The 16,892-nt window shown below is 40.7% G+C and overlaps 1 protein-coding gene across 1 annotated transcript in view; it reads left to right on the top strand.

Annotated features, from left to right (window-relative positions):
* Positions 1-23: 23 nt before the first annotated feature.
* The window catches only part of pde9aa (phosphodiesterase 9aa), a gene marked incomplete at its 5' end in the record, with an annotated part of 78,828 nt that continues 61,959 nt past the window's right edge, over positions 24-16,892 (top strand). Inside the window, 2 exons of the mRNA XM_083921497.1 lie at positions 24-86; positions 11,621-11,691. Coding sequence (XP_083777623.1) covers positions 24-86; positions 11,621-11,691 — 134 coding nt within the window. The remainder of the gene's footprint in view (positions 87-11,620; positions 11,692-16,892) is intronic.

The following is a 16,892-nucleotide window of genomic DNA, read 5'->3' as shown; positions in this document are numbered from 1 at the left end:
CTCCGGGAAGAGAAGAGGGCACCATGGGCTCCGCTTCGTCCTCTTACAGGGTCATTTACCTGGACGTGGACGGCAGGATTCAGAAGGTAGGTCACATATATACTGTATGGAGACGATATGTTAACACTGTTAGTCTAGAAAGGACAGTCCGTAAGTCATGTGGAGAACCTCCAAAGTAAAAGCCCGAACACACAAAGCACACCCGCTGAGTTAGTTGGGAAAGTCCAGTGGAGCCTGTTCATCAGCCCAATGCTGTTTGAACATAAGAAGAGGCTTGGTGGTTAATGTGAGGGGGCGGGATTAGTCAGGCTACCACATCAACAACACAAACGTGAAAAGTGACCTTATGAATTCTTTTAAATGTAACCCCAGAAAAGGTGTATTTTGAAATAACAATATACCCAATGACAGATGACAAGAATAAGGCTAGGCTATATGGATGTAAACATCAGCTGATATTGACTTGGCCTTTCTCAGTCTTATTATTTTTGGGTCATTGATATATTAGTTAATCATTATTTACGTAACATAAGGGAGCTTTACTCAACAGACTGAAAAAAGTGGGCTGGGATTGACTCCACACGGCACACCTGAAATAAGCCATTTTTTTCACGGCCACGTGCACTCACATGCACGCTCAGCTGGACATCTATCACAACAAACGAGAGAAAGCCAAATTCCACCCATACAAACTATGATTCCAACACACACACACACACACACACACACACACACACACACACACACACACACACACACACACACACACACACACACACACACACACACACACACACACACACACACACACACACACACACACACACACACACACACACACACACACACACACACACACACACACACACACTGCTCAGGACAACGTTACTCCACTAACATTTGTTCACTTCCATATAAATGTTATGAGTGTTAAGTACAGTGCCTTTTATTGTTATGCCAATACATTTTATAATCGATTATTAATTAATTAATTCCAACTTGCCACTGAGTTCTATAATAAGTCTCTGGAGAAAACAGAAGGTACAAGGAAAAGTATGATAATGCCACTGTAATATCAGAACTGTGTCTATATCAGTGCTTACAGTAATACAAGTGTGTACAGCGGACATGTTCGGCAAGTCCATATATGCGTTTTATAGAAATCAGATGGGCTGCGTTGTTTTTTGATAGTAGTTTGTTATCATGTTGTTATAGCATTATTAATCCCCGTAATATTGAGATGTGATGTCACAGAGCTATTGGAGGCTTTTACCTCATGTGTTAGGTAACTATCACAGGAAGCTCTGCTTTTACTGTTGTGTGCTGCTTAGCATCATTTACAGTAAACTGAGTCAATTCCACACAAACACTGGTGCGGCCTTTAGTCTAAATGTCATGTCTGTTTATCTCACTGACTGTAATGACACTATGGGATAAAAATAGTGCACATAAGTAGAGAGAGCTTAGTTATGATGATGTGTATGAATCATCAATATTCACTGTAACTGGTAGCGTGGTATCATCGTCTGCATGTGTGTGTCAGATGCACACAGAAGTAGATTGCTGAGAGTGAATCTGTGATTGTTTGCAGAAACATTCCCCAGGTTTCTTTGGATGTGAAGTAAATGTGAGTCTTTTCTGCTCCCCCCGCTTGAAGACTGCAGTGCTGCGAGGTTGAACAGTAACCCAGGCTCTGACCTCCAAGTACACTCAGGCATGCAACTTATTCATCCAACAACATACATGAGAATCTCACGCTGGAGCTTCATCAGAGATTCATTGATTATTCATTTATTTTTATAAATAGCTCAGCACTGAGGGAAACTATAGAAAAGTAAACCGGTAGCATTTGGTAGTAGGGCACTCACACCAACTGAAAAGGGCTGTGCCTAAATAGAGAAAGAATGCTTAGCCATAATGTTTGGGATGCAAAGTTCCATCAGAATACTTATGGTAGAGAGATCACAGTACAAAGCGACCACAAGCCCCCAGAGCAGATGTGTCAAACTGATGTGTGTGTGTCAAACACAATAAAGTCCTTATTTCCATTGTGGTCCTCAACACTAAACATCGGGACAAGACAGAAAAGACAGGACACTTACAGAGTGTATGATAATCAATAAAAACATTTATCCTAAAAAAAAAAAAAAAAAAAGGAAACCGTAACTGGCCCCATGCTCTATTCAGCTACCCTCTCTAGTAACCAGGTCTTCATTCTCTTTTTAAAAGAGTTTAGGCTGGAAATTGCTTTCATTTGTTGATCTTAATTGTTCCACTGAACTGCCCCTATATGGGCAAAGGTTCCTTCAATTTTTGAAGACACCTTCAAAGGTGTCTTCAATTTATAAGGACACAGATCTGATATACTGCCACAAGTGTAAATGTTGTGTGTCCTTTGCCTTAGTAATAAAACACAACAAAAAATGTTGGACACTACCAAACAACATTTTAACCTGTCCAGGGTCTCAGAGTTACTCAGTTTTGATGACAGGACAATCTAAACCACTGTCAGCCTCAAGCACAAGAACCAAAATCCCACCAGAACATCCAGATTTATTGTGATCTGAACCATTCCTGCCACAGCAAAATAAAGTACATGAATATAATAGGTATATATTAATAGGTAACATCATTACTTCCCCAAATTCAATGTGCAAAGTCAGTCACAGTCAGCCCAAACAGAAAATTAAGTCCACACACACATCGAAAACACTTTATTCCTCATTAACAGCCAATGGCAGTGTCCATTTGAGATGATTTGTCCAATTGTTGTTAATGGAGAGGGTTTGCACTGCTGAAGTCCATCTCCAGACTGGAGTGTTGAGGCAGAGAGTGCAGCCAGAGCTCTGTTTACATTGACAAACAAATGGAGGAGGAACCAGCAGCTCATAAAAGGTCATATAATGAGGTTTATGCCTCACCGCCACTTTGCATTTATTGCGTTGTGCCTTCTTTATGGAGTTCACACAGAGTGTATATGTGTGTGTGCTGCACAAAACCACGACATTTCCTCATACAGATGTTTTCAGTATGCAGCAGGATTTGCTCTTGTCACTACAGCTTTATGTGGTCAAGCACCAGGCAGGGACGTGTTAAGTTTGTTGTGTCTTGAGAAGTAAAGGAATGGAATAGGAGAAAGATTAAATAGAGATTAAATGTCCTATTTAACATATTATAGATGGACTACAAACTAGTAGAGAAAACCTCTACATTTTGACACTCAGGGTGTCTTTGTTTTTTGAATGATTAAATATGAGAATTCTGGTCCATGTGTGTGTTTTTCATGCAGTTGCTTCACCATCAGCCAAATCTTCTCTATCCACCATCAATAATATTGAGCTGTTTGTTCGTAGGAACTGTGGTCAATTGTTGCCAGGCTGGAAATGAGTCACCGTACAAGCTATGTAATGGACACGACCACTAGGTTTTGATATTAGATTAGTTTCAGGTCAGGTTTTCAGATTGAAGGTTACATGCATTCATTTGGCTATGAAAGGATGAAGAACACTCAAACTTATGGAGATCTTTGGGCTGGAAGTGTCTCACATTAGGTATCTCATTACACCTGCTCAGCATGGCTACCATACAGGATCGTCTAGCTGTTGGAGGTTGTGTCATTCTCAGGAAGCCAATCACTACCATTTGTTCTGGGCATGTCCAAAAATAAATATTTTCTGGCGCAAGGTTTATTTAGAACTAGTAACTGTAACAATAGGATTGCTTATTTAGGTACTGTTGTTTAGGGGACTGATTTACAGGTTACACCGCGCTCGCGGGCCAGTTCAGACTAATGTTACTAAGAGGAGAGTTTATGAGATGATGACTGCACTCAGGCGATAATGTTCAAGTAAGCAAGACTGCTTTAATCGTCCTTTATGTATAGTCCAGATACAGAGACAGAACATAAAGAAACATGGTGGCAGCGGAATGCACGTTGTAAATTGACAGAACTAACTAGAAAGTGAAAGTTTAGCTAGCTAGCAGCAGGCTAATGTTAGCCTTACAGAAGCTGGCAAAGAAAAAAAAGCTGACTGTGATGGAAGGGCTAAAACCCCCTGGAACTTTGGTTTTGGATTCCAACAACTTGGTGAAATCATGGAAAAGTTGGAAGGAGTTTACACTGTACGTGGACCTTACCATGCCAGATGCTGAAGAGATCACAAAAGTCAAGCTCTTCAACTATCTCATCTGAGAAAAAGGCAGAGAACTTTGGACAACTCGAGTGCTAGTCCTTCAACGAGGACCACAGTAAGCTCAATGATCAAGCAGTTTGACGAGTACTACAACCAAAAGGTAAACAAGACTTTGGGAAGGTACCGAATGCTTAGCCATAATGTTTCGGATGGAAAAGTTCCATCAGAATACTTATGGTAGAGAGGTCACAGTACAAAGCGACCACAAGCCTCCAGAGCAGGTGTGTCAAACTGATCCAGTAAAGTGCCGCTGTGGCTGCAGGTTTTCATTCCAACCAAGCAAGAACACACCTGACTAGACTTATTCAACCAGCTGAATCGCCTTCACACAGTTAGATTTGTTAGATCAGGTGTATTCTTGCTTGGTTGGAATGAAAACCTGCAGCCACAGCAGCCCTTTACTGGATTAGTTTGAGACACCTGCTCTAGAGAATATACACAGCAAGCCATTACCTAGTGCACCTAAGAGACTGCAGAGAATGCTGCTCAGGCTGCAGCAGTACAATATTAGTGTGACCTACTGCATGTTCCAGGCAAGGATATGCTACTTGCAGACACACTGAGTAGAGCATACTTACCAGAGAGCACAAAGGGAGAGAGTGAGACAGATAAAGAGACTGTGAACATGGTCAGCTACCTACCCATTTCAGCAGAGAGGCTGTTTGCCATCAGGGCTGCAACAAAAGATGACACAAAGTTACAGAGTGTGGCAAACAAAATACTGGCAGGGTGGCCCAAGAGAAAAAAAGGACTTACCAAGTGACATCAGGCACTACCACACTTTCCAAGATGAAAGTGTGAGAATACAGCACTGTGGGCTGGAGACCAGCGAGAGTGATCCAACAAGTAAGCAATAGATCATATGAGGTGTAGTTAGAGTCAGGAGGTGTTCTGAGACGAAATCGTTGCCATCTCAGGCACAATCTCACCACACTCACACCAACACAAAACGCATCCACACCAACAGTGGCCAGATGGCCCAGCAGAGACCCCAGACATGGTCACCAGGTCAGGTCGACAAGTTGTCAGACCCCACGACCTGACAGACTATACTCTAACAAATATAGAATTTAAAAAAAAGGAATGAAAATGTGTTGCTTTGATGCACCTTGTGAAAACTGACGTTTGGAACTTTATTATTGGTGTTAATGTTGTTAGATCTGTGTAAATGAGCAGAACATAAATGATAAAAAAGTTCAGGGGAAGAGACTTACTGGAAAAAAGAAAAAGAAAGATGTAACAATAGGATTTTTTATTTAGGTACTGTTGTACTGGGGACTGATTTACAGGTTGCACCGCGCTCGCGGGCCAGTTCAGACTAACGTTACTAAGGGGGGAGTTTATGAGATGATGACTGCACTTAGGCAATAAAGTTCGAGTAAGTAAGACTGCTTTAATCATCCTTTATGTTTAGTCCAGATAGAGACAGAACATAAAGAAACAGTAACTATATTTGGAACTGACATTACATTTAACTAGGACAAACTTCTTTGTGGGCTTGTTCACTCAGCTGATATAAGTGTGAAAGTAAATATTTATTTGATATACTGAGTCTAGCTGCTAGAAAAGAAATTACAAAGAAATGCCTTGTGCCAGACGTCCCACCTATAGATGAATGGTATGATAATATTTACGGTGTGTATGTAATGGAAAGAATCACTTTTTTAATGAGGCTCCAGTAATCTAAATTCAAAGACATTTGGAAGCAATGGGAAATGTACATTTCCCTGAAACGTCCTTCTTTAGTTTACATTTTTTCTCTACATCAAGATGTACTTGATTGGTTAATTACTTTGCTGTATTATTGTGACAGAACAATGTTCATGTTGTGTTACTTACTCACAGTGGTTAGATCAGTCACATTATGTAAATCCGATGAAGTGTGTTCAGGCTGGGCGTCTTGTCATTCCTCAGAAATAGCGTAGTTGCCAATAGGGGGCGCTCTGACTATGAGTGAATATTGAGAGGGTTTTGTTCAGGGCTGGACTCTCATCAACCATCACAAATTTGGTCAAGATTGGACAATGTATGCTCAAGTTACAGCAACTTCCTGTTTTATAACATGATGCCAATATTCGCCACCACGCCACGGACACACACTCCTGAAAAATGAAACAATATGAGGTAACTTTGATCACACAGGTCTTTAGATGATACTGGCTTTGAAGGTTTTGAAGTCGATCAGGTTAAATCTCTAGAAGGAGTTTGTTAAGGTATGACACGTGCAAATGTCGGAAAATGGCCATAAAATCCGAAATGGCTGTTGCGTTTAGGATTTCGCTCCAAGAGGCTTTTTTTGTACGCCTGGACATGTTATAATTGCCTTCCGATTTTCATAAAAGTACGTCCATCCTGGAGGAGGGGCTATAATTTAAGGTGTGCCAGTATGGGGCGCTCTCACTGTGAGTCAATGTTGTCATCTAGGTTTGTTCAGGACAGGGCTCTTGTCATGCATGAGATATTTGGCGCAGATTGGACAATTATTGCTCAAGTTATAGCTGCTTTCTCTTTTCTGATGAGACGCCAATGTTCACAGCCACGCCACGGCCACACCCTCCATAATTAGGTTACAAGATGAGGTAACTTTGATCACAAAGGTCTTGAGTTTGTACAGGCCAGTTTTAAAGATGATCGGGTTAAATCTCTAGGACGAGTTTGTTAAAGTACGGCACCATCAAAAGGCCAAATAAGGACTTAATTTGCATATTCGACTCAAATTGGCTGACATCCTGGTAGGTTTAGGATATGGCTTCTTGAGGCTTTTTTGTGCGTCTCCTCACTTTCTATGAGCCAACTGATTTTCGTAACTCTAGGTGAAACTTTCTAGGGGGCGCTACTGAGGCATTTTACCACGCCCATGAGAGCCATCAAATATGTAAATTTACACCAGACCTCCCAAGTTTGCAGATTTTGGGGACTTTTTACATGTGTTGAGGCCCTCAAAAAGGCAATTCATTTGGTCAAATAATAATAATAATCACAATCACTAGGGATACAATAGGTCCCTCGATGACAACTTTGTTGGTGCTCGGGCCCTGAAAATAATAATTGATTAATTCATTAATCTTCAACCGCTTGTCCCTAAAAGGATGAAGAACGGCTAGGAACTCAGTACAGTCAATAGACGCTCCAGTGGGTTTGTATTCCAGCTTTCATTGAACACATAGTTTTGATTTGTTTTATATTACAAATATGTTGCATATTCAGCTCCACTTTCATACAAAGGCTAAGTGAACAGCCACTTGTATTACAAAGCCATGTTATTACCATGTCCAGAGCTCTGCCTTTTTTCCTGCAGTCATTGTTTCTGTGTCTTTTTCCCTTTTGTTGTCTCCCGTCCGTATTCAAGCTAATCACATTCTGGTTAGCGTGTCCTGTTTGTGTGATCAGGTTTGAATATGGCATCTTTTTTATTTGCATAACAATGGATGTGGCTGGTTTACGATGTTGGATCATCATTGTGGGTGCATTCAGCACCACCACTTTTATGATAAAGTGGGGTTTGTTATTGAAATCAGTTGCAGCATCTTGAAATAAGAACATGAATTTGTTTAGCAGTGTTTATTAAAGCAAAGAGAAAATGTAAATGCATTTGAAAAATCCTAAGGAAAATTAACTAATGAACTGAACTGATTGAGTGCAAAGACACTCAGGGAAGGTGTGGCTGTATGTTCAGCTGTTTTCATCACTAAAAGAGCACCGGAGTTGCTCTCATCAGATCCCACAGGACACGTTACTTCTGCACACTCATTTACAGTCTTTACATGTCATTATGTAACTTCCCTCTTTGGTTATTTATCTCTCTTCTTTTTGTTATTAGTTATCATAAAGTTCATCATTGTTTTGGTCCTAAAATGGACAGTAAATCATGATGATACAAATGCATGCATACATGCTTTAGAGCAGCACAAGTAGTTACACTAGAGCATAAGGCAGATTTTATGAGTGACCAGGAGCACAGGTAAAACATGAATAAATAAATCATTGGCAGTTCAATTCAATATACTGTATATACTGCATTCACTTAAATAAAAACTGGGACCTAAAAGGTCTCCCAAAGACAAGCGTTTATGGGTAGCAGAAGAGGATGTTGATATCTGATTGGAGCAGTATCTGTTCTGCATTCATACCCATAATGCTTAGGAAAGGAAAGAGGAGACTAGAGTTGCAGATATGTTGTAGCTTTTATAGTCGTAATCATTTCAAATCATATCTGAGGAAATATTAGTGCAGAACTGAATTACTTGTAGGTGTGCAGTATTAAATGCAGTTCTTCAAGCACTGAAAAATAAAAGTGTGCTTCAGAGCAGAAATAAAAAGCAGCTTTAAATGTGCTGTTTCTGAAGTACTGCTCTCTGTCTACTGACCTCCACCAGTCCCTGTCTCTTCCACCTGTGACAGGCTGCCACTGCCAGACCACTGAAGTGCTCTTGGACCTCTCTCCTCCTCCACAGTCATCTCTTTCTTTGCCCTCCTGTCACCACTCTTTAAACCAGACCCCACCCCCTGCCTTCCCTAACACTGACAGGCATCTCCCCATGCATCTCTTGCTGCGACTTGGCTGTTTGTTGGTCTTCAATGTCATGCATCACATGCAAATACTTCCTTTATCTATGTGGGTCATCCCTCTTTGTATGCTGCGGAGTAACACTAATCATTTGTCAGCATCAATGTGCTTGACCTTGTTTATAAAGCTCTAGGAGGAGAAAACACAAAATATTTACCGCTGCTGTGCTGCGACGTGCACATTCTTTAACCAGAAGAAGAGCCTGGACTGTGGGAAGCCTGCATGTTCCGACTCAAGAGTTTCTCTCCAGTGGTTGATTGCTCCACTTCCACATAACTGTAGCCAGGGGAAGAGCCCTGGTACCTGCTGCACGAGAACTGTTAGTCTGCTCAGTGCCGGTCCTGACCTCCCTGGGCCCCGAGCAAAATTGTGCTGAAGGTCCATCTGAGCCGTGAGCCATGAAGACCATTTGCCTTTGCCACACAGCTAACACCTGATATCCCAGTGTTTCCACAACAATCCTGGATCCCCCACATGTTCTTTTAAACATGTTCAAAGACGCAATCATATTTATTCGATGGATTGGCTGAATACTTGATGGTTTTTATTTACTAGTTGTACATCCATATTGCCACAGTTCAATGTCAATATATAAAATATTGTTGAATGAAGCATTAGTTGTAAGCTTTACAGAGACTAGATTATCATTACCATGTTTTAAAATGATGTACACATATTAAATCAAAACCACATCTCAAAAAGAATAACAATAGGCATATCATATCAGAATCCCAATTGATAAACTATCACTTATTGCTGTTGCTGAAATGATGAATCCATGTAGCCTATATCAAAATATATTATGAATTGTCATTCTATATACAATGTATTTTATCCATCATGTAGCTTGATCCTTTACCCCACTACCTGAACGTTAGCTGTTATAGGATTATAGGCAGACATTAGTTTAACATAAAGGTTAAATATGGATAATGATCAGAACAGCTCCATCCAGCATCTCAATATCGTGGTCACAACAACAAAAAATAATTCCAGCAGTCGGGTTGCCAGGTTGGTCAGACCCGACCTAGTAGTCTACAGGAGACCGGAGTCTGTTTGAGCCTGTTTGAACCCATCCACTCCGGCGTTTGACTGACAGTTAGTGCTAGCTTTTTCAAGTAAAGATGAAATGGATTCTAGTGATCAAGGAGAACCGAAGCCATTTGGGCGTGCGTTTTAATGGTGTTTCTCTCCTTTCTCTCAGTCCATGGAGTGAATGCTTGGCCTATATTGACCGTCTCCGGTCACTCAGCTGCTGGGACAAATAACGCCCCCTTCACTGAGGCTCCGAAGCAGCTGCAGGATTGGCAAACTCCACTTCACCCGGTGCCAGTGTACAGTAGCTGCACCAAACAACAGACAACCCTGGCAACCAGCAACGCCCAACGCTATTGGCTGCTACCATGGAAACACAACGGGACAGAAAGTCATTGTCAAACCTGTCAAAACATTTTTGAAATATTCATTCAGACTAAATATATTTTTTTATGGAAAAGCAATAATTTCATTCTGTTCCCCCTTAAAACGCCCTGTGGGCAGTGGCTGATTAAGTTGGTCATGGGCCCCTTAGCTACTGGTTGCTTAGGCCCCCCACATTATTAATCATGCTTTATCAGAAAAAAATCCCTGCTAGAACAGAAGAAGGGTCCGCAACCTTGAAAAATCCTTTTTCTAATTTTCTTTAGTAGATCTTGGGCCTGTTGTTCTTTCAGTAGTTGTGCTTTTCTTTTACGTGCTGCACTATCACATTTCCTTTCTGACATTTTGCTGCTATCAGGCTAAGTCTGATGTAACAGCCTTTCAAAATACGATTTCCGGATCCAAAGCTCTGTTGAAACAAAACAGACACAACGGCTATACATGTGAACAGTTATGATCAGTTAGACACCTTTTTTATCGATAAGAAAGAGGTAAAATGACAATATGTTTTTTTTTTTAAAAACTCAGATCTGTTCAAACAACGGGGAACCCAGCACTAATGCGTTGGAGAAAAATGAGGTTTGGATCGGCTTGGACCCAGAAATCACATTCTCCCACTCTGTGGGTGTATTATTGAAAAAATATATATATATAGCTTTTAATAAAGATTCTACATATTCAACCTTTAATATAATTTAAATGTGAGTTATAAAAATAAAATCACCCCTGTACATTTTTCATGAACAGAGAAATTCATTACAGAGACCTTAGAGACCTAGAGGCTGCAGCTCATGGGCCCAAGGTGTACAGGGGCCCCGGATTGGCTAGACTATTTCCAATTTTTTTATTTTCTACACTGGGGAAAAAAAACTTGCCTCCTATTAAGGCCCTTAGAAACTTTTTAAAAAAATAAGTCGCTGAGTGGATAGATATGGGACACATTTACCCAATCAGCTGCCATCATGCCGGGTTCATAAGGTCAGTTTTGTTGTCAAATGATGCGTCACTCACTGTTACTAGACAGTACAGCGGCAAAATGTCAGAAAGGAAATGGGATAGCAGAGCACAAAAAAAGAAAAGCACAACGACTGAAAGATCAACGAGACCAAGATCTACAAAAGAAAGTTCCTAGATCAGGGACTTGCTCTGTTTTTGGAGAATGCCTCAAGTGGCCTTTAGAGGAACTACAGTTTTTGGCACTTCTGTGTTGGCGTAATTTTTCAGTACTGGAGGTTGCTGCTTGGGTAGCAGCTTAAAATGCAGTGTAATAATTAGCTAAGACAAGTTTGGGCATAAATTGCTAATTTGAAGGTGGTTATTGAAATAAGGAACCATGAATTCAAATGTTTTCATTTATTTAGTTTGCCATCACCGTTGTGTTGTGTTTTGGGGATTTAATATCTATTCTATCCATCGAATCATGTGTGTTGTTCTCCCTCAGGTGGTGTTCAGTAGATTCTGCAGCCCGTGTGACATAAAGGAGCTGTTCTGTACAGCTGTGGGTGTGCCAAGGTAAAACACACACGCACACACACACTCACACACACACACACACACACACAGACACACACACACACACACACACACACACACACACACACACACAAACACACACACACACACACACACACACACACACACACACACACACACACACACACACACTCACACATACAGTCAGCTTTAGAAGTTTGCACCAGTGTAGAGATAATTTGCTCTTTCATCATTGGTGCCACTTGACATGACACCAATGATGTGTGATTAATACAGAACTAAGAGGTACCTGTTTACCTTTTTATATAGCACTGCTATATACATATTTAATTAAGCTTTCACACAGTAGCAATTACCTGAAAAATTACTTCATTGTAGGTAATTCATGTGAAGTTGTGATTTATTATGTTGTGTAAAAGTAGGTGGTGAAGTGGAATAGGTGCAAATTGAAAAAGAAACTCTGCGATCAATCTAGAAACCCAATAGGACTGATCATATTGTGCTTCTTCAAGCTTTACCCTTGCATGATTACAGAACTCCTTTCACAATAAAAAATAAATCCACTTACCCTTTACAAGTTATGAGAGAGACACCAACATTTGCTCACTCTTGCATTCATTATTTGTGCTTTTTCAAGTGCAACACTAATGGTAACTTAATCTTTATTAATTTGCGACCCTGTGTCCACATAACGATTGCTGTTTCTCATGAGGTTGAGATCAGACATCCTTGTGGGATGATGGGGATCTTTTATGTACATTCCTCTAAAGAAAAACTTCTGGATATTTAAGCTTGATGCATCCGGCCCAAATTAGGAAATTCAGAAGGTTTCCATGAAATATAGAAATCAAATCAAATATTGTATATTTGATTACAGTCAGCCTTACTACTTGACTCTGTTAACATATTGATGTTACACAGTTAATACTTCTAAATCATAATGTATGACTTAGAATGACTTTTCATGATGCTGATATTTAACATGATGTTAAGTAATCTGGTTTTAATTTTATGTGAATAAACATGATGTTTCCCAGATAATACTTGTCTACTTTTTAAATGTAGTTTACACATTTTTTATAACTGCTGATTGATTATTCCGCTGCCCAGATAATGAGCAGTCTCTGGACAGATTTTGTCAACAAGCCAGTGTCACAACCTACAAGATACAGTCACAAAACTTTTTCAAATTAAAATGAAGGTCGGGTTCAAAGATGGGTGTGGTCAGAGCAAGTTTGCTGGATATGGGGGGTAGGAAGAAAGGAAGGGGCCATTGGCCCACCACATTACGCCCCTGGCCCGATTTGGTGTTGTGACTGGTGTGATCCCATCACAAGATGCTCTGTAGAGTTAAGTCACATCTGTCACATCTATAAAGAAGTGACACTATCTTGATGCATAGTAAGTGGTCTCAATATCACACTTATGACATGTATCTACAATTTTACAAATCTACAGTGTATGGCCTTAAAGTTATAATCCACAAGAGTTTCATCTAGTTAATTGTCTGTTAAGTTCCTATCTATTAAAGAGTGAGTTAAAACAACTAATCTAGCAGTATTTGGCAATATTGTGCACACAGTGGCAATGAAAACCTTCCCTTTAACAGGCAGGAATGAACAGACCCAGCTCTATGGAGGACGGACATCTGTCTTGACCGGTTGGGGAGGAAGAAAAGGAAAGAGAAAGACAGACAGACAGACAGACAGACAGAGAGACAGTCCCAGAGATGCAAGCGACCACAAAAGTAACAGTAACTATGATAATATCTAAAGTAATGTGAATATGACTTATATGTTATGGCAGTTATTATAGTAGAATAGTAGAAACAAACACAGCTAAGGTGATAGCATATGACAGTGATAATAATTATGGTGGTAAATATGATCAATGATGAGTAGTGGTAATAACAGCTGTGATACAATAAGATGTATTACTGATGATGTTTTTATGGCTACAAATTTAATAATTTATAAAACTAATGATGGCTTATATGACTAATAGTAATAATAGCAGCGTGCAAGCCGTGGTCCTGCAAGCGTCATGCTGGACCACAGCAGCAGGCACCACCTTGATCAGCAGAGACCTCAGAGACAACAAAACACAAACAACTTTGGGGAAGAAGTTGAATTAGTAACATGCATTGATGAGACATGGATGATACAAACAGAGAGGAGAGAAGCTCAGAGTTAAAAAATGAACACCCAGATGCCTTACTGTGGTGCTGGAGGATAGAACAACATCATCCGTATTAACAACATCTTTAGATATTGGGTTTCGAAAGCCTTCAGGGCCAAGTACAATAACTTCAGTTTTATCTGAGTTTAACATCAGAAAATTCATCCAGCTTTATATTTCCTTAATGCACACTTGAAGTTTATCTAACTGGTTGGTTTCTTCTGGTTTGATCGATAAATATAATTGCGTATCATCAGCCCTAATAGCAAAAATAAACAAAGTAATTCCAGAAAGAGGAAAACAGGGGGGAAAAAAGAAAGGGGGGGAGGGGGGAGGGGGTGTTCTCCTTCCAGGCTCTAGGAAGTGTCGTCAGCATCATCAGGAGTGAGACTATTACTAATAATAAACCAGTAGTGGGTTCCAAGTTTTATGGAATGCTGTCAAAGATGCCCTCTTTGAAAACCCTAACTTCTCTAACCATAGACGTAAAATGTCACATATCAAACTATTATGAGTCAGTGGAGAAACATGTTTCCATTAAAGCAGGATGTTACGTCTGGTGAGCAGGGGGGTAATGCCACAACACGTTGTGTAGTAATGGGCAGATTTTTAGATGGAGGGAGCCCAAAAAGAGCAGTCAGGGGAATTGGTTCCAAAATTGTGTTAAGAGCCTGTTTGAGGGTTTGAAATATATCGGACCAAAATTAAGCAAGCTTTGGGCGCGTCCAGAACATGTGTGTGTGGTCGACTGGGGACTGCTTACAGAAGTTACAAGCATCACTGTGACTAGGGTATATCTTAGCCAATTTAGCGTTGCTGTCTATCCCCACATCGTTTTCCCATACATTTTTAGGTGAGGCAGTGGGGACTGGGTCAGAAGAGCAATCTTATTTTAAATGACAGATATCAGTTGTCTGTGTTGTACATTGAGAGACAGGAATTGGTCCATCTCAGCTTCAGGGAGGAGGGTCGGAAAATGTGGTAATTGCTTTTGAATAAAATGTCTCATTTGAAGGTACTGAAAAAAGTGGCTATTAGGCAGGTTGTATTTGTCCAACATGGTTGCAAAGGACACAAAAACACCTTTGTCATACTGGTCACTAAGTGTTTTGAGGCCTTTATCTGACCATATGCGGAATGCAGGGTCGGTGCAGGAAGGGGGAAACGCATAGTTATTCAAAACTTGGGCAAGGATTGAAGCCCTTTGCAAGCGGTACTGCTTCCTGAACTGGATCCAAATTTCAATGGTATTGGCGACAACTGGATTAGATGAGACCTTGTGGGCAGTTATGGGCAGCTGTGAGCAAATGGTAGAATGCAAAGAGCAGGAGGAAGATGTTATCTCAGTATGAGCCCAGAGTGGGCAGACGTCTGCAACTCCACCACGGAGCTAATACAAAAGTTTATTAATGTTAGAAGCCCAGAAGTAGTGGCGGAAATTAGGGAGTACTAGTCCCCCTTCAGGGTTAGGGAGTTGAAGAATATGTTTTTAGATACGGGCTGGTTTGTTCTGCCAAATAAAAGTTTTAAGTTGTTGGTCTAGATTAGTAAAAAACTAGCTGCCACATGAGGTAGGATCCCTGTCTTTCTTCAGGAGCAATGAAATAGATGCCTCATACAAGGTCACTGGCAGTCTGCCTTCAGTAAAGAAGTCATTGAACATTCTCACGATGGGAGCTAACAGCATTGAGTATGCCTTAAAGAACTCGACTGTAAAACCATCAGGACCAGGAGATTTCCTGTTTTGCATAGACTTGATCGCTTCATGCTTCAAATCTTTAAACTTATCGTCCGGCAGTAAGTGTAAACTGAACCTCCATGGTGAACGTGGAATTGTATCCTGTGGAAAACTAATGTCAACTGTGGTAGGAGCATGTTCAGAAGTGACTATTGGGTGATGTTCACATGCATTCACACAGTCGAGGAGATTGTTATCAAGTAAGAAGAAATCAATTCGAGAGAATGTGTGGTGTACAGGGGAAAAAGGAGAAATCTTTCCCATGGGGATTTCTAGGGGTGTCCCCGACTAAAAATGTTCATAGTCGAATCCGAGTCGTCACGTCTTGACTATAGTCGACTAATCGTTTAATCAGTTTTTTTCTTTTTTGCTCATGAAAAACCCTCTGATCCGGGGTGGCGAGCCATGGACATGAAGCAGACAGCAGCGGCTACATGTGAGTCCAGTGCTGCGCGGTCACGCGTGTCAGGCAGAGGGTTACTGAGAGATGTGATTTCTGATTTCTGATAGGAGCATCTTATTAGAAGTATTTGTTGGTAGACCATAAATGTGTATTGTTTGTATCTCTCTTTGAGTTTCACTTTCATGGTGCTGTGTCAGACTGTGTCAGATTGAACGTCTATAATGAAAAACAACAAATGGGCAAATATTCAAATGAAATGATGCTGATGATTAAACAGGAGCAGACTGTTGTATTTCTAAAGCCCAGATAGATTTAAAGCCCAGCCAAGATGGGCTCTGACGATGCTGGATCCCGGATAGTACAACTAAATCTACGAGGGGGAGGAGGTTATTCTCGCACACTAAGGAGAGATTAAAAGCACATTTGTCATAGCTATTTATCCTGGTTTATCGGGAGAAACCAAGCATCTATATGTATAATCTATATGTAGAATCAGACATTCCCCCACCCCCAGAGCCAGAATGGAATAATCCATCGTTTCATAGCGCTTTTTGTGACGATTCGACTATGAGATTTGCAGTCGAATCAGGCTCCTCGGAGCGAATCATCAAATTGTCGACTATTCGGGATCACCCCTAGAGATTTCTAAACATCCAAGAATCAGAAATTCCCAACTGTGATGCAAATGTTTTTACTGTGTGTGCTGATTTGGATAGTGTAATCTGTGTAGGAGAAGATCTGTCGAGAGTCACATCCTGCACCAGGTTGAAGTCCCCACCTATGATAATGCGATGGCTATCAGTGTTTGGGATTTTTGCAAATAGCCTTGTAAAAAACTGTTCATCGTCCCAGGTGGGCGCATAAACTGAAACCAAGACCACTGGTGTGTTCTGAAGCATT

This window comes from Echiichthys vipera (assembly GCF_963691815.1).
Source record: "Echiichthys vipera genome assembly, chromosome: 10".
Taxonomy (NCBI): Eukaryota; Metazoa; Chordata; class Actinopteri; order Perciformes; family Trachinidae; genus Echiichthys; species Echiichthys vipera.
This window is presented reverse-complemented; position numbering and strand designations above follow the sequence as displayed.